Source organism: Symsagittifera roscoffensis, chromosome 8, assembly GCF_963678635.1.
Source record: "Symsagittifera roscoffensis chromosome 8, txSymRosc1.1, whole genome shotgun sequence".
Lineage (NCBI taxonomy): Eukaryota > Metazoa > Xenacoelomorpha > Acoela > Convolutidae > Symsagittifera > Symsagittifera roscoffensis.
The window spans coordinates 30,537,113-30,563,297 of record NC_087069.1 but is presented as its reverse complement, the minus strand read 5'-3'; the positions used below and the strand labels follow the sequence as shown (position 1 = coordinate 30,563,297).

The following is a 26,185-nucleotide window of genomic DNA, read 5'->3' as shown; positions in this document are numbered from 1 at the left end:
GCACTTTTTTTGCTAATGTCTGACTGTGATTCCCCCTATATTGGACCATCAAGATGGGTGGTGAATCACTGCTATAATCACAGGGCTTCTTTTTCTCAGCCATGTTCTTTTTGTTTTTGCCCTTGCTGATGATATTTTCAAGGGCATGGGATGCAACCCGCGACGACCAACTTTCCGGATATTGGTTATCCAACCATTGCTCACGGTTGATTTTCATGGCTTTATCATATTCTTCCCATGTTGACGTACTGCGGAAAACCCGGTGAACAGTTCCTTCAATCACACTTCTCTTGTACTGAAGGGGGCGCAGCTTCTGAAATTGAGTATGGTACCTGTATCTGTTGGTTTTTGATACCACCCACAGCTAATTTTCCTGCTTTTGTCAATACTAATTTGTAAATCCAAAAATAGAGACTTATTCATCATTCCATCACAGTTTCTTATTTTTACTATTTCTGATGTTATTTTCAGATGTTAATTTAATTGTAACATTCGTCTACTGCAGTCACACATGAGGCTTAAGAAAAATAGGCCCTATAACCATTGGCTCAAGAGTCAGGGACACTATCTCTTGTGTTTTTGTACCTCAAATCAGTCGGAGCCAATTCGGTTCGCTTGTGACATGAGACTAAGACCCATTACAGCTTAAAGGCTACTACTAAAATATCCCCCCACTCTAGAATTAGAAACGTCCCCATACTTAGGTCTCTAGATACCCAAAATACATGAACGCCGTTAAAAACCGGGTTGGAACAATCCGTTAAGTTACTCTTTATTAGACAGTGGAACTTTGATCCATTTCAGATGGATCAACCTAAAACTCGCCTTACCTCAACATAACGATCATAAAACACACTCTAGAAATTTAAATTAGTACTCACATTGTAGCACTCTCAAGAACCAGGAAGTAAATAAGTCGGTAAGCAACTCAAGAATCAATAAAGTAACTAAGATGAGTTTAATGTTAGTCAGTTTCAATAACAAAACAAGTTTTTTACTCTAGACTGTGAGTTCTCGTGAACCATTGGGACACTCTGGCTGTCCACCTTTCCACCTAAGGTTCACTCTGGTCCAGTTAATAATAGTACTCCAGTCACAACAGTCCAGTTCGTGGGAATGCGCTCGTCTCTGTTTCAGATGGGACAGCTCTACTCTCGATTATTATTGCTACTGAAATTGCGAATAGCAATTTCCCACTGATTTTTCTAGCAACTTTCCCGCGATTGTCACTCGATCGTTCTGACTTCTCTTTTCTGATTTTCAGTTATCGCGAAAAAATCGTGCATGACAGGTCCCATTCGAAATTTTGAAAAATTAAATTTCACTCCAAAATCAAGTGTTTTTTGCTTCTCTCAAGGTCAAACTTCCGAATATGACCGACTGGCACAAATATTTTTCTTCTTCTAGAAGGAAGTTGCACATGACGGGTCATTCGTGATTTGCTAGAGACTTATTGCTGGATATTTCTTCGCTAAAATTAGTCCGACTCCGCGACCCTCTTATACATAATAGTGTGCCTCTCATAATGCAAAAGTTTGTTTGTTTTGGAGTAGGAGATCGTTTTGGTGTTGGAAGTGCTGCGCTTATCAGATTTCAGGACTACCAATTGAGAAATTAATGTTGAGGTCAGGCTACTGCAGTCACCGCTTGAAGAATAGATGAAAGTGGCATGAGCTGAATTCAGGATTCTTTCCTCGTAATTTCTAATTTTCTCTCGCTCGTGGTGATTGAATATGTCAACTGTTTTGCGATTTATTTTAGTTGAAATCTCAAAGCACTCGGATCTCACATCAAATAGATTTCGTTGACCTGGTGCAGAAAATTGTGTTAACTCCTACCGCATGGTTACACACTGCACAGGGATATTGACCAGATGATGTTGCCTCCCTACTTATCTTCCCTGATGTCAACAGTTTGGTTTTGCCAATATTCACCTTCATCCCACGGAGCTCCACTGCACTATTTGTCTTTGAACATTTTTGTAACACCTTCCTTAGAGTCCGCTGACAACACCAGGTCATCAGCATATAACAGCTCCCAAGGGTCACCTATCCGTACCTCTTTGGTGGCTTCTTCCATCACAATCTTGAACAGCAGAGGACTTAAATGCTGAGCCTTGATGGACACCGACCCTGATTGGAAATTTCTCAGACAGAACCCCACCCCCAGCAAATCTAACTCGAGACGAAGAGTTAGTGTACAGGCCCATTACTGCTTTGACCAGGTATTCTGGTACCATTTGCCTTCTGAGTGCCCATGATACAGCCTGACGTGGAACCTTATCAAAGGCCTTCTCTAGGTCTACAAAGATGTGGTAGAGCTCTTTCTTGTTCTGCAAATACTTCTCCTGCAATTGGCGAGCAATGAAGATAGCGTCGGTTGTGGAATTTCCGTCAGCGAAACCCAACTGTTGTAGGCTGATCTTGATGCGGTCACCCAGCCTGCGCATTAGAATACGCTCCCAAATCTTCATGCCATGCTCCAATAGCCTGAGTCCTCTGTATTTGCCACACTCCAAAGCATCACCCTTGCCCTTGTTTAAGGGTATTGTGATGCTCTCGGCCCACTTATCAGGAGTTATGTCGTTTCTCATGATGTTGTTGAATACCGAGCACAACGTAGCAGAACCCTGGTCAGCAATCTTGAACATTTCTGAGATGACTTCTGAGGGACCCGAAGCCTTGCCGCTCTTCATGTGTTTCAGTGCCAGAGATACTTCTGCTTTTGTGACCCTTTCTAGTGGACCATGTACTGCAGGGGTTTCCTCAAGTTTATTTTGGTTTTCCCTGTTCAATAGATCTTCAAAATAACCTCTCCATCTTTCCTGCACTTCAGCAGGTTCCACTTTAATTGTCCTCCGGCATCTTTGATGAAGTTGGAGCCTAGCACATCTTTTTGATCTTTGCTTATCTACCGAGCTTATCTACACCCCAAAATTCACAGCCATGTAAAATTTTCACACTATCGCTAAACAGCAATCAAAATCTGCACACACCTGCACCTTTAAATTCTTGCTTTCCAAGCCAATCATTTAAAATTTCTTTTGTCCTATTCAATCAGGAAATTGTCATGCAGCATTTTGATTTATATAATAAATATAGTATATTAATAACAATATTTGCTTTGTTAAAACTTCTTTTTCGTGAATCCAAGTTTCACCCGGATCCACGCTCAAGCCCCCCTTTCCCTCTCAAGACTCAAGATCCATTCGAGCCACCTGCTCATCTCGCACTCTTCGCCTTGGAGGTACTGCACCCTGAATTACTAGATACGGCAAACTGTCTCAACAGTTCCTCTTCATCATCGGAGCTAATCACAATCTCCTCCCAAGCCTTCAGCTGTTCGTAGGATCGCATCCATTCTCTTTGCTCTTGCAACCTCTTTGCCTGGTTGGGTAGTGCCTTCACCCTAGATTCCCGGTTCAAACAAAAGGAGTTGTGCAGGCTCAAGCTCACGTTCTTCGCCAGGTCCTCCTCTAGTATCGATTCCCTCGCCTTGGTATTGTCTCTAGACATTTTACCCACTCTCTTCCATCCTGTCGTGATTGCATTACGATGGGTTAACAGGGGTCTCTTGAAAGCTTCCGGCCCAATCTCGGCCTGGAACTGTCGATACTCTTTTCGATGTTTTCTCATGTGATCTTTCGTTGTCATGTACAACCAGGACGTCAGCGTCGCCCGAAACCATGGGAAGTACCTCAAACGGCTCCAGACATGTCTGACTTCCGTTGGTATGGCGAATACCTTGCACGCAGTCTCAAACAACTCGAGTCTCCTACTGTAGTCTATCGCGTATATTGACTCAGCCGTTGGCGTCCCCGCTTCCCGATACTTCGTTATATTCTCTTCTATCCATCTCAGAGCCAACATCGTACTCACTACCAAGATCGTCACCTTCTGTCGGTGATCCGGTAGTCCGATCGACCGGATTTCTTCCATATCCCACACCAGGCAAAGGTTCTTGTGATCTGGATACCACACCGTTTGCGCTAAACAGTAGCATGGGCATTCTCCATGGGTGATTTCAATGCTCCTGAGGTTACGCTCCCCCGAGGCTTCCAAGAGAGGCTCAAGCTCCATCATTTTCTCATGCATCGTGTCGTTATCTTCCAGGTTTGGAGCACTTCCCACAGGTTTTCCGATCACGTTTTGTCTCTCGTGATCGCTTGTGTTCTCTCTCTCCAACTTCAAAAGTTCTTCTCCCCAGATTTCACTCAAGTCATCTCTCAATTCTTTTGGTACTGTCCCTCTGATTTTTCTCAACAACTTGTGCGAGTGATGCGATATCCGAGCCAACCTCACGCACTTGGGCACTGAGAAGGCCTTGTCCACCAGTACTCTCTGGCTGGATGCTTCCACCATCACCATGTGCAGTGGGTAGTGACTTCCGCACAAGTTGGCCATCATTGACCCTATCAGCGATTTCGCGTTCAATGGCAAGCCATAAGCTTCGCTCATGGGAAATCCCATTTCCGCCTCGAGACCAACCTTCCAGCTCCGGGTGTGTTTTTGAGTCACCTGCAACACCCCGGGCCATGATTCTACGCTCAACGCCGTCACTAAATGATGTTCAGATTCTAGTCTTTCCAGTGACTGCAGACTACACATTCTCGAGAAGAATCCGAGAGCTGTCGCTATATTCACCGTGGTTCTCGCGTAACACTCCGCTACTATTTGCACTTCACTTTTCTCCCTTTCTGTTATGTCTTCGAACCAAGTGACCAGGTCTTCTTTTTGAAATGACAGTATTCTAACGCATGACCGTCCATCGCAGGTGTGCTCTCCGTTTCCACACGTCGAATCCAGACAGCTACCCGGCTCCAATTTCTTTGCTGACCCGGGATTACTCGTCTTTTCGCCTGGCTCTTGCATCTGAGGTGAAATTAGCTTATGCAGCACACTCAACTTTGCCAGATCGTCATCTTCCGTTGGTGCTAACCTCACTCGCTCGGTGGTTTCCTCGATCAGACTCGCGTGGGGATGTGGACACCAGGAGGGTCTTAATAGCTTCCATACCACTCCCAAGTTCGTGGTTAACAAGCCATTTCCATCGCCCATGTTCACTTCAACTCTCTTGTTTGAACGCGGTATGCTCACCACCTCTGGTGTTTTCTCAAGAATCAGGCCCAGGCTCGGCCCCTCTTTTTCCACCGCGTCTATTTCCATTATTCTTTCTGTCCAAAACTTCAGTAGCTCCGCTACCTCATGGTTCCTGTGGGCGCCTCCAGCTTCCGAGTCTAAGAAGGGGTTGTAGGCCATTCCCATCACTCCAGACACATATTGGTATTCCCCCTTCTCGCTGAGCCTCGAGTACTGCTCTGACGAGGCCAGGTTACGGTGAACATCATGTTCTTCTTCGAACTTCTTATTATAAAACCTCCGTACCTCGTCTAGCTTCCTATGGTTCTCTAGGGATAGTCTGGAACCCTCTTCCTTTTCTATTCCTGTGCTCTGATACAAGTTCAAGATGACCGTTGAAACTCTTTTTTCCATGGTTTTGCTTACGCTTGCTCTCTGTTGGCATGCCAGGATGGTGCTATCAGACATCATCGACATTATCCATCTCAAGAAACACGTGGCATCCTTTCTTCTAGCCAGGCTCAAGCCTGAATTATCCCTGGCTACGTGTTGCATCAGTGCCTGATACACATCTAGCTTCTTGCTTCCCAACTTCAGCCTGTCATACGAGGTCAGCGTTTCCAACTCTATCCCCACCAGACTCCAGGTGAACATTAATTGTCCTGCAGTTCTAACGAAGGGATTCGCCATTAATGGTGGTGCTGATGAGGGTGTCCTCATTGATTCTTCAAAATGATCCTTCAACAAACTCTGCCAGGACCTCTTCAGATGATTTGCCATTTCTATTCTATTAACCTCGGCTTTTTGCTGGGTGGCCCAATTGCGTCGCTTGCGAGCTACTCCACTGTCCAACTTCTTCCAGCAGTCCTCCATTTCTTTCAATGTTTCAAGGGCCACCCACCACGTCCGGGAGGTGTTCCTCGTCTTGTTCCTCTCCAATGGATCACTTGTCACTCGCTTGCCCGTGGCCTGGTGTGCCTTCGAGATCCATTCTTTGCCGGCATCTACTTCCCATGTCTGTCCGTTCGTTGAACCTCTCTTCACGTTTATCTTCTGAGGCTTGAAGTCTTCCTCCGATGTCGAACTGGTGGAAACCTCTATTTCCCTCTCTACTTCAAGTGGTCTTCTGAGCTCCGAGCTGCTCTTGTATGCCGCCGTCTTGCATCGAGCCAAAATCATGGGCGCCGTCTCTCTCAAGTTTCCTTCCGAAACAGCATCCACGGAAGGACTACCCAATCCTTCCACTTCTCTCTTCGTCTTGTGAGTCTTCACATCTCTACTTGAGGGTGTTGTGGCTACCATCACTGATTCGACCTCTCCATCCACTCCTTCCAACTCTTGCCTCCCCCCTGCTCGAGCCTTAAGGATATTAGTACTTTTAATCATATTACTAGTCCCAACTTTATCCCTTTTTATATCATCAACCATTTTATCTACAGTTTTTTGTCTCCGAGTAGAGCTGTCTTCACATTTTTCTTCTCTAGTCTTCGATCGTGAATTCCTCAGCTCTACCAGCTTGCTCAGTAGCTCTTTTCTCGCCTTCTCATCCAGGCCCGTTCCTATCAGAAGCGGTTCTCCAAATCTTACGACTGTGTCCCACAGTTCCTCCTTGAATTTGTCCAGCGTCGTCTCGCTGCCCACTTCTTGATTGAATTCTTCCAAGAACTCCTGCCAAGCATCGTCCTTCAGGAATCCCAGGAATATGTCCCTGTTCCCTTCGAAAGTGTTCCTTTCCCTTTCCTCCGAGCTCAAGAGTATCATCCCCATATTGAAGGTTTCACTTGCCAATGGCAATTCCAGATTCTTCCGGGGGGACGGATTCAGGGGTGGGGTGGCCGTATCTGCCCAATTCTCCTCGCTCAAGTCTTTCAACAGCTCTTGAGTGGTGAGCTCCTCCCCTGATGGCCCTGGTTCAGGCGTATTCCCCACTTCCATGTCTTCACCGGCTTCACTGAGAGTTTCATCCATACTCTCTTCTTCTGACTCATGTCTCCTTCTCTCGAGAATTTTCTTAAATCGGTCCTCGACGGGTCCACTCCTCTTGTCTCCAGGCGTGTCCACTGACAGTGGTGATGGTGTCGTAGGATCCAGCTTTTTGTATTCCGTCAGTGCTACATGCAGTTGACCTGCTGCATCTAGTTCTGTTCCCTCCTGTCTTATTTCCACCTGTTCCAAGCCATAGGGTGCCTTATATTTTCTCGTGGCAAATTTCATGTCGTCCACCAATGCGACGTGCCCCTCCATCACGATCATCCTGCCATCATCCCATATGGGTAACATGTTCTCAAGTCCCTCCTTCTCTAGAGTTCTCAAGACCTTCCGCACCTCATATCCTGGGGGCTGCGAACCTCTACTCTTTTTCGCTTGCGTCGTCCACGAATTTACCTTCGTCTCGCTGGTATGGAAGTAGACCGCCGCCGTGTAGCCGATGAACAGGGGGTCCCAGCCATCAGTGAAATCCTTCTGCATTTCCTCCGTCGTCATCCTCGCCATTATGGAGGGAACTACCAAGGGACTATTCATTCCTAAGGTCATCCTCCTGACTATTGGGAACTCAGGCATGGTGGCTGGGAGGATTTCCTTCTCCATTATGGTCTCCAGCTCCCTCTTCACCAATGCGAAGCACTCCTTCCAGGCAGGAATTCTCAAGATTTCTCGTCCGTCTGCCGTCAATGGGTTCAAGTTCCAGAATTTGGGATACATTTCGATGGGACCCTCTCGCTTGCCTCCCATTCTACATTGCATTTGCCCCCTGAAGTTGTACACCATTAGCTCGGCATCTTTCACCTTTCCAAAGAGTACCGTGTTGCTCATTCGCCCTCTGAGCACCTCCTGCTGACACCAATTTAACGCCGTCCCATCCAGTATACTGATAAGACTCAAGTGCGTTACAGAGTGACGATACGTGGTCACCAGGGGGTCTGGGAACGCGTACGTCACTGCTGGACCATAAATGCAGGTCACCACCTCCTCTAGGCCCCGGATTATCCCCATTGGGTCCGACCTCATTGCCAGGCATAGGTCCGTCAACAGAGGCATCCCTCTGTTCGTCTTCTTCCATTCTTCTCTCGAAGTTGGATTCTCATCTTCACCCGTCATGTGCCGATTTTGCATCATGAGGTATTGTACTAGCAACGTCTTCAACCCTGCGGCACACTTGTAGGAGCTGGTTTCAATGCTCGTGTGGACTCTCCCCATGGACAGAGGCTCTCCATATTCCATTAATCGATGAAACGACACCAATTCCCCATGGGTCAAGAGTACTAGTGCCAGGTACCCATCAACTCGAAGTGTCTCCACTCCTCGACTAAACATGTATGCTGGGCCCATGTTGAACAAGTATCTGGGGTAGACCAAATACAGGGCCAAGAGCAGGCTGATGGGCATGCCCAGTATCTCCTGCACGAAGGCTCCAAAGATAGTCGCCGTGGTACCGAATATTCCTGCCAAGAATTCCTTCTCCCAGCAAGGACTCAAGAACTTGAGAATCTCGTAATCCCTCCTAGTCTTCAATTCGCCTTTGGCGTGCTCTCTCCAGAACCCTCCAATCGTCACTTCATTGGCGGCCGAGACAAATCTAGCCACCGTCATGTCTCTTGTTTCGGCCAGCTCCAGTTGTTTCTCCAGAAAACTCCAGACTTGTTTCACGAGGGGTGGTGCTTCCTCCCTTGTCTTGTTCGTGGCGTTCTCCAGCCTTGGTGTCAAAAATGGCCACCAGCCATTCTCTTGGGTCAAACGATATTTCATCGATTCTAATTGCTTTTCCGTCTCGGCCACAATTCTTCTCTCGTTACTGGGACCTCTAGACTTGCTGGTGGAGTTTGTGATCTTCACGTCCATACTCCGAAACCACAAGCTGGCCGTTAATTTGCTTATCGCCGGGTGATCGTCCCCGATGACTGGGCTGAACTTGAGTTGCCTGGCAAAGTTCGATATCTCTAGCAAGAGCACCTCGTCTAATACGATCAGGATGTCGGCTAGTCCATAAAAGCCCCTCAGTGCATGAGATATGTCCGCCCATGCCGCCGCCAATTCTGACTTGCGAAGCCTCAGGTTCGATGGCTCCAACTCCCGATTGGGAGCCGCCATTAGAATCCGCCATTCATTCCCTTCTGCTATCAGGATCAAGACCGCGTACACGAACTGTAGGGCGGGTGGCATATTCGCGTATCCAGGGGATGTGGTAAACACCACCTTCGTCTTGGACCCGAATCTCGAGACAACATTCTCTTGCACTTCATTCATCGCCGCAAACAACGCTTGAATGGCTTCCCATATCTTCCTCGATGTCGGAATTTCATCGCCCTTTAGTTGCTCAAGAAGTCCCATCGCGTGCAGGTGATCATTCATTCCTGCAAACAATAGCAGCTCAGGTTCACAGGGCATCTCCGACTTTATTGCCACCACCAGAGTTAACATCTGATTTAATTCAGCTCCTGGCAAAGAGTATATCAAAGTCTCCGGCCAGAACAACTTGGGAGACGTTCCTTCGAAGTCTGATCCCGCCACAATGACTACTCTCGCAGCAGCTGGATCTGCTCTATCATAAACTGCCAGGGTTTTGGCCAGCTGGGTACTCCCACAGGGCTTCCCGTACCTGGGGTCTTCCGCCAATTTCGAGCCTTCGTAAGCGGCATCTGGCAATCCCGTTCCTCCCGGATTGAGCAGCTTGTCTACCACCTTTAACTGTGCCGGGGTTGCCAACCTGATCCTGGCGATGCTAGTTCGGTGCTTGGGAGGTTCTGCTATAAGTCCAGGACTCCCCAGCAGCTTGATAGGTCTGTAGTTAATGGGTCCCATGATCGCTTTTGTGGGAATTCCAGTCAGGTCTGTGGTCTCCATCAACTTCGCTCTCGAGAAGTTCGCCTCATGAGCTTTCAACCAGTCCACGCAATGATGCCTATTCAAATCCTCGTGTGACACTCGTTCGATCCCCAGGGTTTCCGCCAATTCTCGCCTGCATTCCAAACTCTCTAGATCCAGTTCTTTCACCTTCTCAGGATATCTCAAGCGAGCGGTCTCCATAGACTTCTTTTCCCGTTTGCTCTCCGCCACTACCACTGAGGATATCGCCGAGCTTGGAGGTGTTGATGACGTCACCTCCTCAGACTCCATTGGCGTGGCACTCTGCAATCTGGTCTGGCTGCTCCTTGAACTGTCTCTAGTGTCAACTCTCGGTCCCAAGCGACCAGACAAGGCCCTTGAGGCAAGGAATGGTGGGTTCGGAGGTGGTCCTAATGTGAATTGGGCTGTCTCTAGCAGATCCGCCTCTAGCGCGTTTATGTGTTCTTGGAAGACGTCGTTTAGTCACTCTGCTCCCCTTGGTCTATCAAAATGGATTCCATCATTGGAGGTTTCTTCAGGGAATCCCTCTTTCTCCATGCGCTCTGCCACGTCCAACAGTCTGACAGGGAGCACACTCTTCCGGTGGATGTCTCTTATCACCTTGTTTAGGTTCCGCACCTTCTCGTTCATCTCCAAGGCGTGCTGATCAAACATCATGTTGTAGGGGACAGTACATATCGTCAACAGGATGGGGTCCATCTGAATCCTCAGTTCCTCAAGAAGGCAGCTCACCTTATCGTGCAGCCTTGTTATTTTCCTCGCTTCACCCCTTGATACATCGTTGGTCCCGACCATCAGGGTCACCGTGTATACTTTGGTCATCCCCAGCATGTCAAGCGTTGCCAACATCTGTGGCGTGGCAGCTCCAGCGAAACTCAAGATTCCCGTCTGCCAGTGCGATCGGATCCGGGTCAACACCCGCACCAGGCTGTCCCCTACGATAAGGTGAACCGCACCTTCTGGTACCCGGGGTGGCGCCAAGTACTGCACCCAGGCCGCATCATGAAAGCAGTCTCTCCTAGCTTTCTGCTCCGCACTCCAGTCCAGCCGATTGTGCCTGTGGTACCTCCCCTCTGTATTCTTCTTATAACTCGAGATCACGACACTCCTAACCGGCTGTTCCCTCCACGTCGGGGGAAGCTCCGGTCTTGCCGAACTCTCACGACTCTTTTGTCGCAATCTCTCGTCCAGTTCTTTCAGACGCGATGAGCCGCCGCTCACCTGACTGTCACTCGAGGTCGAGGTTGGGGTATATCCCGGCAGCTCCACATCCATCAGTGGGCGTATGGGTTGCGTCTCTAGGCTACGCAAGGAAGACGTTGCGTCATTCGGTATCCAGACTTCCAACCCTTCACTCATGTGTTCTCGGGCCTCGCGGTCAAGGTTGAACCGTGCTCTTGCTCTGGGGGCTTCATCCACCTCCATACGTGACTCTGGCCTCGAGCTGGTGACCACTCGCTCCTTCGGCCTGGCTCCCTTCTGTGCATCAAGCTCGCGTTGTCGTTGTTCTATTCTGTCCAATTCCGACCTCAGTTGATCACGATTTGCGGCGTTCTCCCGCACCCTTAACTCCTGTTGATGTTCAGCTTTTTGTATCTCAAGCAACCTCAGAGCCTGGTCTCGCTCGTTGACCGCCTGGTCCCTTTCCAGCTGAACCTTCTCCCGATCCAGCTTTGCCTGATCCCGATCGAGGTTCGCCTTATTCCTTTCCTTCTGCGTCTTCTCGAGCTCTTTCTTTAGAACACCTAGATCCGGATATGCCTCGGTCGTCTGTTGCGTTCGTGACATCGATGGCACCCTACTCGAGTTCTGGCTTGTGGATCTTACTGTTGGCCTAGTCGGTAGTGGGAATTCCCCTGCGCCATATTCGGTATTGTTATTCAGGCCAGGATTCCTTGCCAAGTCAAAACCCCTTACTCCTCCATCCACATTCCAAGACAACCATCTGGTCTGTTCTTGGTTCGATATTCCCTCGGTGGTGTAGCCGATCATCAAGACAGCCTCCGTTGCAGACTCCCTGCACTCACCCTGGTCCTCCAACTGGAGATTGGCATTCAGCATCACCGCCATTCTCTCGTCTATTTGGGTGTAGTCCAAGTCCCTCAGGCGTCTGTACAGCTCATCAAGAGTGGGCTTCTTCAGGGCCGCGGGCATGGATTTCCAGAATCGGTCTGCCATTCTTCGTGACTTCGGGATGTATATAGGTATGTGTTAACCAGCTCAAGAATTACCCAACCGACTTAAGTATTACCCAACTCAAGAATTACCCAACCGACTTAAGTATTACCCAACTCAAGAATTCTCTAGAAACGTTCCCTTGCAAATACTTGCTGTAGGTGCGGATTATCGCGAGTTCAATCAAGATTTCCCTTTCTGTTTCTCGCTTCGAGTATAGTTGGATTTTCAACTTTGTTTTTCAAACTTGATCTGAAAACAGAAAGCATATTAAAACCTCACATGTCATATTCCTAACCTAGAGGCCCCCCTTTTCACCAGTATGGTTAAAATCTTATCATTCTCATATCACTTAAAACAATTCAATTGGAATTTCCTTAAAAGCATGCAGATTCATTTTATGTTTTAGCACCGTTAACTCTTTTTTAAAATTCAATTGTCATGCCAATCATATCTTAAGATCCCTTTACCTGCGCCGCACCCCAGTACCTAGCTCAAGACTCCTCCCTCACACCCGACTCGATACCCCCATGTACCCGACTCAGGCGATGCTCAAGTAGTACTTCTTATGAAGATACACCATTATCTCAGTTTCTGCAAAGACCACATGTAGGATAGCGTACAATTCCCTCGGGCTCAGTTTGCCCCTGTTTGGGTCATACACCGGCATTGAGACCTCTGTTATCCCTCTTTCAATCATGAAGTCTCGTAATCTTGTTAGTGCCAATATCACGTGTTCGGGATCGATTGTGTTCCTGTCATTGACCCTCGTTACTAGGAAGCACAGATATTTGCCCGGGACTTGTGCCACTGACGGTGGAAGCGCTGCCATCTCTCCCAGTCCTGGTCTCTGTCTGAACAGAAACTCTACATTCTGGTACTCTCTTTTGAAGTCAGCTTCCAATCTTGATTTGAAACTCATGTCCGCCGTGATGCAGATCGCGCTGGTCCTGTTTGACAGGATGAAGTCGCTATCTGTTATCATGATGTTCTCCGAGTTTTCATTGGGTATTTCGAATTTCGTTTTGAAATTCCGACCTATAGTAGGCTCTGGCTCTTCTTCCTCCAGTTCCAATTCGCTCGTTTCTCTCACTTCCTTGAGCTTCTTTATCATCAAATTTTCGGTGTGGGTAAGTCCTACCCCCACTCCCCGGACAAAAATATTTATCGACGTCCCCGTCGATGTTGTCGGGTCTGAATTGTCCTGAGGAATGTCCAGTGGCCTGTCTGTTGCCGTCCATCCGAAAAGAGGGTCTTCTGTCTTCATGTAATTTGCTGCTGATACATCGACTTGGTGAATGCTTTGTCCTTCGCGGCTCTCGTCTTTGACATCACGCATCCACTCTAGAATCCTCAAGTTCGTGTTCTCCCTCCTCTCTATCTCACTCTGTTCGAGATCCGTTTCTACTTCTGGCGTCGAGTAATCATCCTGCGGATAATGACCACCATCGTCAATGACCTGCCATTCCTCTCCGGCTTCCAGTTCGCCTGCCTTCAGTAATTCCTCGCCCAAATTATCTGGCTGTATCTTATTGATCAAGAAGTCATCCCCGTACCTGTTGTACCTCATGCCGGTGCGTTTACGATTGCCAGTCCTGGTTTCCGGTGGTGTTGGTCGATCCGGCTCCATCCACTTCGGCACCTCGTCTTGCTCCGGGTCGTTCCAGTCTTCTTCTACAAATGATCCTGCATCAGACCCCACTCCTATCTTTTCATTGTCGTCCAAACTCAAGTTCTCATTACCATCATTTTTCTCTCGAGTACCTTTCTCATTCACTTCACACGCTGGCTCTACCACCAGGTACTCAAGACCCTCCATGTCCTTCGGTATGCACCAATCCTCTGGGGACGGGACGTGAGGCTTCAGATTTTCATAATGTGCCGCTCGCCCAGTACTCAAGCGATAGAACCGTCCTTGTTGATGAACCTCCGTTATCATGAATGGTCCCCTCCACTTCTTGAGTAGTTTCTTTGTTCCCTTGGGCGGTATTACATATTGGAAGACCCACACGTATTGGCCCACTTCATATGGCTTTGCTCTTAATATTTTTTCGTCGTATTTCCTGCGTTGCCTCATTTGCGCTTGCGCCGTGTTCCTCCTGCATAGCTCGTTCAACTCCTGTTGTCTTTTGATCGCTTCTTTCACGTATGCCTGAGGCGACGTCCTTTTCCCCTCGTATTCCGGGTAAAAGAATGTCAGAGGCATTGCTCTCTCCCTGCCCGTCAACATCATGAAAGGACTGATGCCCGTAGTTGAGTGCTGTGTACTGTTGTAGGCTCCTACTACCTGTGGCAGGTATTTGTTCCAGTCCGTCATGTATCTTGAGCAGTACACCCTTAACATGTTGACCAGTGTCCTGTTTTGTCTCTCTACCAACCCATTGGTCTGCGGATGATAGGTCGTCGAGTGTGCTTGAGCAATGTGCGATCTCTTCATCAATTCTTTTGTCAAGTCCCCCACAAAAGCTTTGCCGTTGTCCGACTGGAAAGTCATTGGACAACCATACCGCGATATCCAATGCGTTATCAGATGATCACATGTCTCTTCGGCCGAGGCTGTCTGGCACGGAACCGCTTCCGCCAACTTTGTGAAGTGATCTATTATAACCAGTATCTGGTTGTATCCCGACTCTGTCATGCAGATTTTTTGATGGTCTATCTGCACCACTTCATTGAACTCCGAGCTCTCAACGGACCTGAGGGGAAACTTCATCTTCCTTGGGTCTTTTACCTGGAGACATGCCAGGCAGGCATTCACCCATCTCTCGCAAGCTTTTCTCATTCCTGGCCAATCAAATCTGTGAAGTATCCTTTGTTGTACTTTGTCTATCCCCTGGTGACCCATCTGGTCGTGTGATCTGAAAAGCACCTCTGTCTGGTACAATTGTGGTAGTATGATGAGGTTGTGTTTGTGTAATATCTTTTCCTCATCTCTCCTCTTGCACGCTACCACTCCATCAGCTGTGTGATAAAGTAAGTCTTTCTTTTCTTTGTAGAACTGGCTCAAGATCTTGTAGCTGTCTTCCTCAAGTTCCCCCTTCTCCTTGACCCCCGACTGGATCCATTTGGAGAGGTTACTTGTCATTTTGTCATTCTTCTGGGCTCTTATTAGGTCTGACAGCCTATATCTTGCCTTGACATGCTCCTTTAGCGACATGATCTGTCCATTCATCTCACCAGGGTTGTGGATGTCATCACTCAGTTTCACGCATATCATCCTTTTCACGATTTTCATATCATCTTCTGGCACCAGATTCGTTCTGATGTTTGAGTTGCATGATAGTTCCCTGAATGGTTTCCTTGCGACCGCAATTTTCTCAAGTTCCTCACCACCTCGCATCTCCTGTATGTCCATGTTGTATGTTCCTGAAGATGGATCCGTCTGTAACTCCCTGTCGTGGTGCCTTGTCTTCTCTTCCGCCATTATCATGCACAGACTGTCCTGGTTTTCGCTGCTCTCATCCGAGTCTTCATCCCATCCTTCACGCTCCCCGGACAATTTTCCTTCTCCGGTTCCTTCTTCCGTGAACCTGGAACACTCCCCGGACTCTTGACCTAGTCCCAGGTGTTCAGTATCTTCCTTGAACGTCACTTTCTTTTTCCTAACCCTGGTCTGCTCCAGAATGTCTTCGGGGATTTTGTCAACTAGTGACCGCACGACATCTTTGCTGTCAGTGACGCTTCCTCTTGATGAGTCAGTATCGTTCACTGTCTCTTTTCTCCGAAGTATAGTGAATTCCGGTTTCTCTGTACCCTTCTCCTGGATCACTGGCTTATCATCTGATAGTTTCTCGAGCAACCTCATTAAGTCATCATCTATCTGTGCAGTTCCTGCTTCCACCTGGTTAAGATCATAGCCTTTTGCCTTGAGCGTCTCCCTCACGATCTTCGACTTGAGTATAATCTCAATCGGAATCCTCTTGCTCTTCCTCAAGATGGTCTTCTCTGGAGGCTCTTTAGGCAATTCAGGATGATCTTCTATCGGTTTGCCTGACTTGTCCAGCCATCTCGTGAGTGGAAGACTGTCGTACGTTTCCTTGTCCATGAATGAGAAGCCATCTTTGATTTCAGGTCTGTCTGCTTCTCTTTGCTCTTGTCTCTCATAGAACTCCGTCTTCTTACTCAAGCTGTCGGCATTCTGATGTTTATCTCGCGTTCTATGCTCAATTATCATGTTGTATCCGTCCAGGCGAACTATCCACCTCCCAATGTAACTTTGGTCCATTGAGTACGTTTTCAGCCAGCTCAGTGCTCTGTTGTCGACTCGCAACTTGAATGGCTCACTGCCCAGGTATGCCCTGTATTTCTCGACAAAGGTAACCACCGCGAACATCTCAGCTTTCGGTGCTCCGTACTTCATTTCCGTGTCACTCAGGACTTTGCTCCCGTACGCTATTGGTCTCAAGACTGTCTTCCCATTCCATTCTTGTTCTTGGTGGAGAATCCCAGAAATCGCGACCACCGACGCATCCGTGTCCAGCACGTACATCCCTTTCTCAGTCGGCATACCCAGTACTGGTGCCTCACATAGCTCTTTCTTTATCCTCTGGAATGACTCTTCTGCTGCGTTGTTCCACGTGAACTTCTTGCCCTTGTGTCTCATTAATTGTTGCATCGGGTATACCTTGTCTGCATAGCCTTTGATGAACTCTCTATAATAGTTAGCGAAACCCAGGAAGCTCATCAACTGGTGCTCTGTCTTCGGTGATTTCCAGGTCAGGACTGCTTCCACGGCGTCCGTATCAGGTCTGATGCCGTGCTTGTCTACCATCCTGCCCAAGTATTTTATTGAGTCCTTGAGTATCTCGCACTTTGATGGTTTACACTTTAGCCCCGACCTCTTCATGCATGCAAACACTTCGTCTAGTCTCTCAATGTGGTCTTCCAGTGTTGGCGTCGCTATTACCACGTCATCCACGTAGCACATTACCAGGTTGCCATACTTCTTCGTTACGCCTATCAGCGCGTGTGCCATCAACCGCTGAAACGTGGCTGTGGCATTGCAAAGTCCAAACGGCATCCGTTTCCATTGAAACAGACCCAACTCGCAGGCAAACCCTGTCTTGTCCCTGTCCTGCTTCCTTAGTGGTACTTGCCAAAAGGCCGAGCCTAAATCAAGAGTCGTAAAAAATTTTGCATCACCTAACTTCGAGAGGCTCTCATCAATCCTAGGTATGGGATAGGCATCCTTCACCGTGACGGAGTTCAGGTATCGAAAGTCACAACAAAACCTCAACTGGTCGCCTTTCTTTTTGGCCATCACTACTCCACACGCCCACGGTGACTTGGATGGTTCTATCATGTCATACTCTAGTAACGTCTCGATCTCTTTTCTACACGCGTCCGATTTGTGTGGGGTCATGCGCCTCGCCCCCTCCCTGTGTGGTACCGCGTTTTCCTCAAGTTCTATTTCATGCTCAACGAAATTACAACACCCGATATCCGCCTTATGCCTCGAAAAATTTTCCTCGTTCCGCTCTAGTACGTCCTTGATGGCTTCGAGCTGTTCATCTTTCAGTTTGCCCCTCAAATGTTCAATCTCCGGCAGGACCGGTTTTTCATTTTGCATTTCATCTAGTGTGGGTCGCTCTGGAAAGTTCGAACAGCTCGAAAGACCATCATCCGTTTCTGACTTAAGTGATTTAATAAGACCTGAAGAATCTTTTATTTTCTGCAATCGTCTCAAGATACAAATTTTGTCCCTGTGATTGGGACAATCAACAACTTCATTTTGTTTTGAGTTCTCAATTGTTTCATATCGAGTTTTAACCGGTAAAGCATATCCCAGTTTCCTCCCTCTCTGTATCGTGATCGGTATATCAAGGGTATTCAACAAGACACTGACGCAGAGGCCGCTCTTCGTTATCGAAAATGATCTTCCTAAAACAGCAGCACTTTGACTATTAGGATTCGGAACTATGCACACTTGCTTGTTGTCACTTAGTTCATTGTAATTTTTCATCCTCAAACTTACGACTGCCGCTTCATTAGCTTTTAGCCTCACCCTCCTACTCAAGAATACCGGTGCTTTGTTTTCATTTGCCATTATTAAATTTACCGGTTTGATTGCGTACCTCCTATCCGGGTTCCGTATCCTGAACATTGCGTTATTCAGATCAATCGTTACGTCGAAATTCCTGATGAAGTCTCTGCCCAAAATGAATTGGTCAGATTCATCTAGGTTTTCTACCACGATAAAGCTCATCCACAGGTTACGTTCCCCCAAATTGAGGGCTATTATCGGCGTCCTGCCCAGCACCCGTAGGGCCCCTTTGTTTGCAGCTGACAGCCGTATTCTCGAGTCTATCAAGTCACCTTTGTCAAAGCCCATCTTCTCCCAAGTTTCGATTGGTATAACGCTCAAGACTGCTCCCGTGTCAAGCAACCCACGCAACTGAGTCTTTTTGCCACTTATATCCAGCACGTGCCCTGTCACATCTGCCTCCGTCCCGATGTGCATTGCATCTTCCTCAAGCATGGCGCAGTGTCCAATCGATCTCACTTTCAATTCTTCTTTCCCTACGTAGATTTGTCCAATTAGGTCTTCGTCACATGTTATCATCGTCTTGGTATAGATGTTAATCCCATCTATATTTAGCATCACCTCGTGTGGACCGTAAGCTTCAGTATATCTGCTATCAACACGTACCGACTTGCTGCCCCCTCTCATGAGTAGTGCTCTCAGTGCTCTAGAAGTCGTTTGTGGGCTTATACCACTCAAATAGTCTGCATACACGTCAATGTGCATTATCGTCTGGTCGCTCGGCTCGCTCAAGTTTCTGGTTACCTCGTGGCCGCCCACTGTGATTATCGACATTACCCTTGCCCCGATTTTCGATATGCCAAAAGGTTTACCTGTCACCATTTTCACAGTATTGCAATTCCCGGTCTTTGTTGAGCCTGGTACAGCCTCTGGTATTTGTTTCGATCCGGTTAATGCTTCGTTAAAATTCTGTCTTTCTATCTCCAGCTTTAGTCGTTGCTCTATTTCTTTCGCAGCCAGATCCTGTTTCACTTTGGCAATTGCTTCCGTCGCCGCTTTCTCATAATTTATCTCTAGAGAGATCCCTGCCGCGGATTCTATGGCATCATTAACATGTGATACAGCTTTCACTGTCTTCGTCGGCAATTCCGTGCTTGGTGCTCCTAAGTTCCTCGATTCAAATTCGTTTTGCCTGTTCCGCTGATTCTGCACCGCCGCTAATGCCAACTTATGTTTAGGGTGACTCTGGTCCTTGACCGCTTCCCAGAACAAGGGACAATCCATTCGGAAGTGCCCCTCCTGGTTACAGAAGAAGCATCTTGCGCCTATCTTGATGATTAAGCCACTATAGTACTCGTGTTCCTCCATCTGGCTCATGTCCTCCTCATCTGGTGCATATCCTAGACTCTTCATGCCTTGTTTGTATGTTGTGCAGTCAGCCACGTGGTGATCCGCCGACCCGCAGTTCGCGCATGATCTGCGCTTGTCCATGTCATCTCTAGGTTTGTACCATGACGACCTCTGCGGTTGACTTCCCCCTTGCGTGTTCCTGTTTTCTGAATACGAGTATTTCTTGGGTTTCATCAGCATGTATTCCCTTGATTTCTGTCTCATTTCTTCTGGGGTTGGTGCGCTGTCTTTCGACAATGTGTAGTATGTTGCTAACATTGTCCTTAAGTCGTCACTTTTTACCCCATCAATGAACTTCGAGGCAATGCTAAAGTTTCTTCTATTTGTCGACTCCTCTGGGTCACTCCTTCTTCTCAAGCTCTCGAGATCATCTAGGAACCGATCTATTGACTCGTCGTCCCTCTGCCTTCTCTTTTCAAATCGCATCATCGCTTGGTGACCCTTCATGCCTGACCCGAATCGATTCAGCAATATCTCGAAGATCTTGTCCGCGGTATCGCGTTCTTCTTCTTTCTTTGCAACCACGCATTTCAATGCCGTGCCTTCCAGGTTACTGAGTATGGCTGTGCATGCTTGCCTTTCATCATTTAAGTTATCTTGTTCTAGATTTAATCTCATCACTTCCACCCACGTGTCAATGCATCCATCTGAGTCGTCTTTGAATTCTTTTGGCTTCTTGAAAGTTTTCCTTGATTTTCCGTCTCTCCTATCGCTCGAGTTAGTGTTCCTCGTGGCGAAGGCCTCTAGAGTCCTGTTCATCATCTCCCAAGTGCTTGCCCATGTCATGGCATCCGGACCTGCGTTGCTGCTAGCTGTTGAGTCCCCCGGACCACTCGTTGTGTTTGAATTCCCACTTTTCATGATTGTTTTATCAGCCGTTGGTGCTATGCTCACCGTATTCCGGGTTAAGGGCAACGGTGTCGATTGCCGTTTGCCCCTTTGTGGTTCCACAAAGTCAACTCTGGTGCCTTGCGTGCGATCCGCTGCCGGTCTTTCTTGTGAGGTAGAATTTCTCAAGATTGCATCCAATTTCGTCTGTATTGCACCTGAACTTTCGGCCTGATTCTTGCTCATTGTGTCCAGCCTCTTTTCCAGGCTACCTATTTGGCTGTTGACATCATCATATCGGTTTTTCAACTGTTGCAAATCTTTTTTGATGTTCCCTTCTTGTTCTTTATTGGTGGCTTCTACCTTATCTGTCATCTCCTTGAGGCTCTCGTCTGTTGCCTTAGCCAGGTTAAAATAACTATCCAGATACTCGTGTTTGTTGTGTCTTAATTCTTTTCTTATCACTTCTCTGTCCTCTTCGCTGTGCTTCAGCTTTTTGTCGATCTGATTCAGTTTTGCCATCAAGTCACCTAGCTCAAGAGTAGCCTCTTCATGGTCAGCCGTTGATCTTTCTTCGGCCGTTGCTTCTGCTTTAGTTTGTTCCTCTCTCGGATTGGCTTCTGTCGTCTTCGTGCTCACTGTCCCAAATGTTCGTGCTCTTTCAGCTTTTGGTTCTTCAGTCACGTTCTCTTTCGTTTTTATTCCGACCATCATCGCCAACCTTTCTGTAAAAGATGTCTTTTTTACTTGGGATTCTTCTTTCACCGTTTCTTCGGTGTTGCCTATTGCATCTTCCACATCGTCTATTGGTGAGAACTCTATGGGTTTCTGGTTTGGTTCTTCTGCATTGGGCATTGGAGTTGACTCCGTCGTCTTCTTCTCCAGTTCATCTACGCTTTGATCGGGTGTCTCTAGATCAATCTCGATGGTGGGTTCCACTCGTTCCCCTTCCGTGCCCTCTTTTGCCCTGTTCTCCGCTGTACTCCTTGTGCTGACCATGTTAACTGAAAAGTTCTTCTTTGTTGTCTTTGGGCCCATTGATGTTGTTTTGCGTAGCGACGAATTATACTTTGCTTCGGTAGGTCTTTTTTCAGCTACCGGTACCCTGCTCCGCCTCATTATTTCTATTTACAATTGCTCTTATTTACAATTTTACTATATACACAATCCTATTCTAAGAATAAAATCTTTCGAGAAAAAAAAATATTTCTTAAAAAAAATATACAACGTGGTGAAAACCTTGTTTCAGTTCTCTTTATTAACTTTTCGAGAAACTTTCCTTATTTGTGGTCTCAACCGTACCTGGTTCCAATTAGTCTTGTTCTATCTTAATTCTGTCTTAAAACACTTCTTGTAATTTTACTTCAATTTTTATACTGTCCCAAGACTTCCAATTGCCGTCCCTACTCTTCTTTGTACCGTCCCAGGCTTCTTTCTCCTGTCCCAAGACTGTTCGGTACCGTCCCAGTACTTTCCGGCCGTGTCCCAAGACTCTCGTCCAAGACTACTGTCCCAAGGCTAGTGTACCAAGACTACTGTCCCAAGACTAGTGTCCCAAGACTAGTGTCCCAAGACTACTGTCCCAAGACCAGTGTCCCAAGACTACTGTCCCAAGACTACTGTCCCAAGACTACTGTCCCAAGACTAGTGTCCCAAGACTAGTGTCCCAAGACCAGTGTCCCAAGACTAGTGTCCCAAGACTAGTGTCCCAAGACTACTGTCCCAAGACCCCTGTCCCAAGACCCCTGTCCCAAGACCCTGTCCCAAGACCCTTGTCCCAAGACCCTGTCCCAAGACCCTGTCCCAAGACCCTGTCCCAAGACCCTTGTCCCAAGACCTTGTCCCAAGACCCTGTCCCAAGACCTTGTCCCAAGACCCTGTCCCAAGACCTTGTCCCAATACCCTGTCTCAAGACCCTGTCCCAACACCCTTGTCCCAAGACCTTGTCCCAAGACCTTGTCCCAAGACCCTGTCCCAAGACCCTTGTCCCAAGACCCTGTCCCAAGACCCTGTCCCAAGACCACTGTCCCAAGACTGTACTGTCCCAAGACTGTCCCCAGACTGCTCTGTCCTAAGACTTCTTCGGCACTGTCCCAAGACTGTTGACAAGTGTCTGGGTGGTGGGACTTCTTTCCTCTTCGTTATGGGGACTTCTTGATTCGCCGTACCTTGTACCACCACTCAAGCTCTAGTAAAATTTTCCCAAAATCCTCTCTTAAAAGCCAAATGCTGACCCCCCTTTTTCTTATTTCTCTTTTTGGCTACCTCTATTTCAATGTTCCAAGTAACTTGAGACCAAAACCTGTGCACAGGTATCTTGTGATCACCTGTTCGTACAAAATTTTAACACAAATCCTCACCAAAATGCAACAAAAATCTAAGCAAGAAAAAGTAATAAAAACAGAAAGATGAGCCCACCTAAAATTCAAAGGTGACAAATGTCTACCTTCTATCGAAAAAAATGTCTGGTACCTAATTGCCACGCGTTTCCTTCCCCCCTGCTAGCGATCTTGTGGGGTATCACAAAAACTGTCTATGTCCGTTCCCCCCTACCGATCCGACCAGGGTACCTACCTTAACCTAATTCCAATTTTGGATATCCGCTTCCTATGACCAACGCGTGTAAATGACTAATGTAACTAAATCAACGATGTCGACTAATTAGTTACTCTAATTTCCCCCCTTTTTTACAATTTACTACCGCCAACCTCTAACTTAACCAGCCCCCCTTCTAACCTCCCCCCTTTTTAGCCCCCCTTCTTAAACCTAAAATTACCTTAAGCGCCGGGTGCTAAACCTCTCAAGAGAAAACCGTAGACCTGTCTCCAGGCCTGCTCAAGTAAAAACGTTTCTCAAAACCGGGGGATATCGCTTATCCAATTTTACACTTATTTCCTATAATGTAATGTGAATTGTAACGATACCCGTTCTGCCCAACTTTAGAACTCGAGAACTGTCAAATCCTTCTTGGCTGCTTTCCCACTCGACTGATCACCTGTTCCAGCTCAGTCTCCTATTGGTTCAGTCTCCTACAGCTCAAGTTTTCCTGAACCAGTTTCCCACTCGGCCGGTCACCTGTTCCAGTCGAGTCTCCTATTGGTTCAGATCAAGTGCTCCTGAACAACCTTCCCACTCGGCTGGTCACCTCTTCCAGTCAAGTCCCCTTGTTGTCCCGCTAAGTTCCAAGCAATCTGAAAACCCTTGACAACGCCCCACACTCGGGCACTTTATTAAGGTTACTGGATTAAATTACTAGGTTGATCGAAACGATCGAACTTGTAAAACAGTATGGGTATACTATTTAATTAATATAAAGGTTTGATCCAACTAATCTGGTGTCAAAGTCACTGTCTTTTTTCGTTTTATGGTTTTTGTTTCGCTTTTTGTCTTTTTGCTCGTGTTTTTGTCCCCCTAGTTGCCCCCCTTTACTCGGTTAGCTAAGCCTCGTTCGAAGAGCGTACCAGGAAGTTTTCTTGAGTTTTCTTAAAAAGCTATCACGGTGCAACCGGAAGGTTTGCACGTTCCTGTCGAACCGTACCGCCGGTACTCTAGAATGGGCATTCAGCCCGAAGCTGTCTCAAGTGGGTTCGACTCCGTAGTCTTGATGTCGTAAACACCCAGGAGCGCCATAAAAACACTATGTAACATTCGTCTACTGCAGTCACACATGAGGCTTAAGAAAAATAGGCCCTATAACCATTGGCTCAAGAGTCAGGGACACTATCTCTTGTGTTTTTGTACCTCAAATCAGTCGGAGCCAATTCGGTTCGCTTGTGACATGAGACTACGACCCATTACAGCTTAAAGGCTACTACTAAAATATCCCCCCACTCTAGAATTAGAAACGTCCCCATACTTAGGTCTCTAGATACCCAAAATACATGAACGCCGTTAAAAACCGGGTTGGAACAATCCGTTAAGTTACTTTTTATTAGACAGTGGAACTTTGATCCATTTCAGATGGATCAACCTAAAACTCGCCTTACCTCAACATAACGATCATAAAACACACTCTAGAAATTTAAATTAGTACTCACATTGTAGCACTCTCAAGAACCAGGAAGTAAATAAGTCGGTAAGCAACTCAAGAATCAATAAAGTAACTAAGATGAGTTTAATGTTAGTCAGTTTCAATAACAAAGCAAGTTTTTTACTCTAGACTGTGAGTTCTCGTGAACCATTGGGACACTCTGGCTGTCCACCTTTCCACCTAAGGTTCACTCTGGTCCAGTTAATAATAGTACTCCAGTCACAACAGTCCAGTTCGTGGGAATGCGCTCGTCTCTGTTTCAGATGGGACAGCTCTACTCTCGATTATTATTGCTACTGAAATTGCGAATAGCAATTTCCCACTGATTTTTCTAGCAACTTTCCCGCGATTGTCACTCGATCGTTCTGACTTCTCTTTTCTGATTTTCAGTTATCGCGAGAAAATCGTGCATGACAGGTCCCATTCGAAATTTTGAAAAATTAAATTTCACTCCAAAATCAAGTGTTTTTTGCTTCTCTCAAGGTCAAACTTCCGAATATGACCGACTGGCACAAATATTTTTCTTCTTCTAGGAGGAAGTTGCACATGACGGGTCATTCGTGATTTGCTAGAGACTTATTGCTGGATATTTCTTCGCTAAAATTAGTCCGACTCCGCGACCCTCTTATACATAATAGTGTGCCTCTCATAATGCAAAAGTTTGTTTGTTTTGGAGTAGGAGATCGTTTTGGTGTTGTGAGTGCTGCGCTTATCAGATTTCAGGACTACCAATTGAGAAATTAATGTTGAGGTCAGGCTACTGCAGTCACCGCTTGAAGAATAGATGAAAGTGGCATGAGCTGAATTCAGGATTCTTTCCTCGTAATTTCTAATTTTCTCTCGCTCGTGGTGATTGAATATGTCAACTGTTTTGCGATTTATTTTAGTTGAAATCTCAAAGCACTCGGATCTCACATCAAATAGATTTCGTTGACCTGGTGCAGAAAATTGAGTTAACTCCTACCGCATGGTTACACACTGCACAGGGATATTGACCAGATGATGTTGCCTCCCTACTTATCTTCCCTGATGTCAACAGTTTGGTTTTGCCAATATTCACCTTCATCCCACGGAGCTCCACTGCACTATTTGTCTTTGAACATTTTTGTAACACCTTCCTTAGAGTCCGCTGACAACACCAGGTCATCAGCATATAACAGCTCCCAAGGGTCACCTATCCGTACCTCTTTGGTGGCTTCTTCCATCACAATCTTGAACAGCAGAGGACTTAAATGCTGAGCCTTGATGGACACCGACCCTGATTGGAAATTTCTCAGACAGAACCCCACCCCCAGCAAATCTAACTCGAGACGAAGAGTTAGTGTACAGGCCCATTACTGCTTTGACCAGGTATTCTGGTACCATTTGCCTTCTGAGTGCCCATGATACAGCCTGACGTGGAACCTTATCAAAGGCCTTCTCTAGGTCTACAAAGATGTGGTAGAGCTCTTTCTTGTTCTGCAAATACTTCTCCTGCAATTGGCGAGCAATGAAGATAGCGTCGGTTGTGGAATTTCCGTCAGCGAAGCCCAACTGTTGTAGGCTGATCTTGATGCGGTCACCCAGCCTGCGCATTAGAATACGCTCCCAAATCTTCATGCCATGCTCCAATAGCCTGAGTCCTCTGTATTTGCCACACTCCAAAGCATCACCCTTGCCCTTGTTTAAGGGTATTGTGATGCTCTCGGCCCACTTATCAGGAGTTATGTCGTTTCTCATGATGTTGTTGAATACCGAGCACAACGTAGCAGAACCCTGGTCAGCAATCTTGAACATTTCTGAGATGACTTCTGAGGGACCCGAAGCCTTGCCGCTCTTCATGTGTTTCAGTGCCAG

At 47.0% G+C, this 26,185-nt stretch overlaps 4 protein-coding genes across 4 annotated transcripts in view; 2 read left to right on the top strand and 2 right to left on the bottom strand.

The window, feature by feature from the left end:
- The window catches only part of LOC134853265 (tumor protein p63-regulated gene 1-like protein), a 429,513-nt gene that overhangs the window by 129,714 nt on the left and 273,614 nt on the right, over nt 1–26,185 (top strand). The window lies entirely within an intron of this gene.
- LOC134853548 (tumor protein p63-regulated gene 1-like protein) overlaps nt 1–26,185 on the bottom strand; it is a 454,277-nt gene that overhangs the window by 175,167 nt on the left and 252,925 nt on the right. The gene's annotated exons all lie outside the window — the stretch shown is intronic.
- Nucleotides 1–26,185, top strand: part of LOC134853267 (dynein regulatory complex protein 9-like) — a 244,120-nt gene that overhangs the window by 28,391 nt on the left and 189,544 nt on the right. The window lies entirely within an intron of this gene.
- Nucleotides 1,960–26,170, bottom strand: LOC134853543 (uncharacterized). The gene is made up of 3 exons (XM_063869542.1): nt 25,655–26,170; nt 2,180–2,923; nt 1,960–2,085 (listed from the first exon to the last, which is right to left on the bottom strand). Exons 1-3 carry the CDS (start codon nt 26,168–26,170, stop codon nt 1,960–1,962), a joined length of 1,386 nt encoding a protein of 461 aa, XP_063725612.1.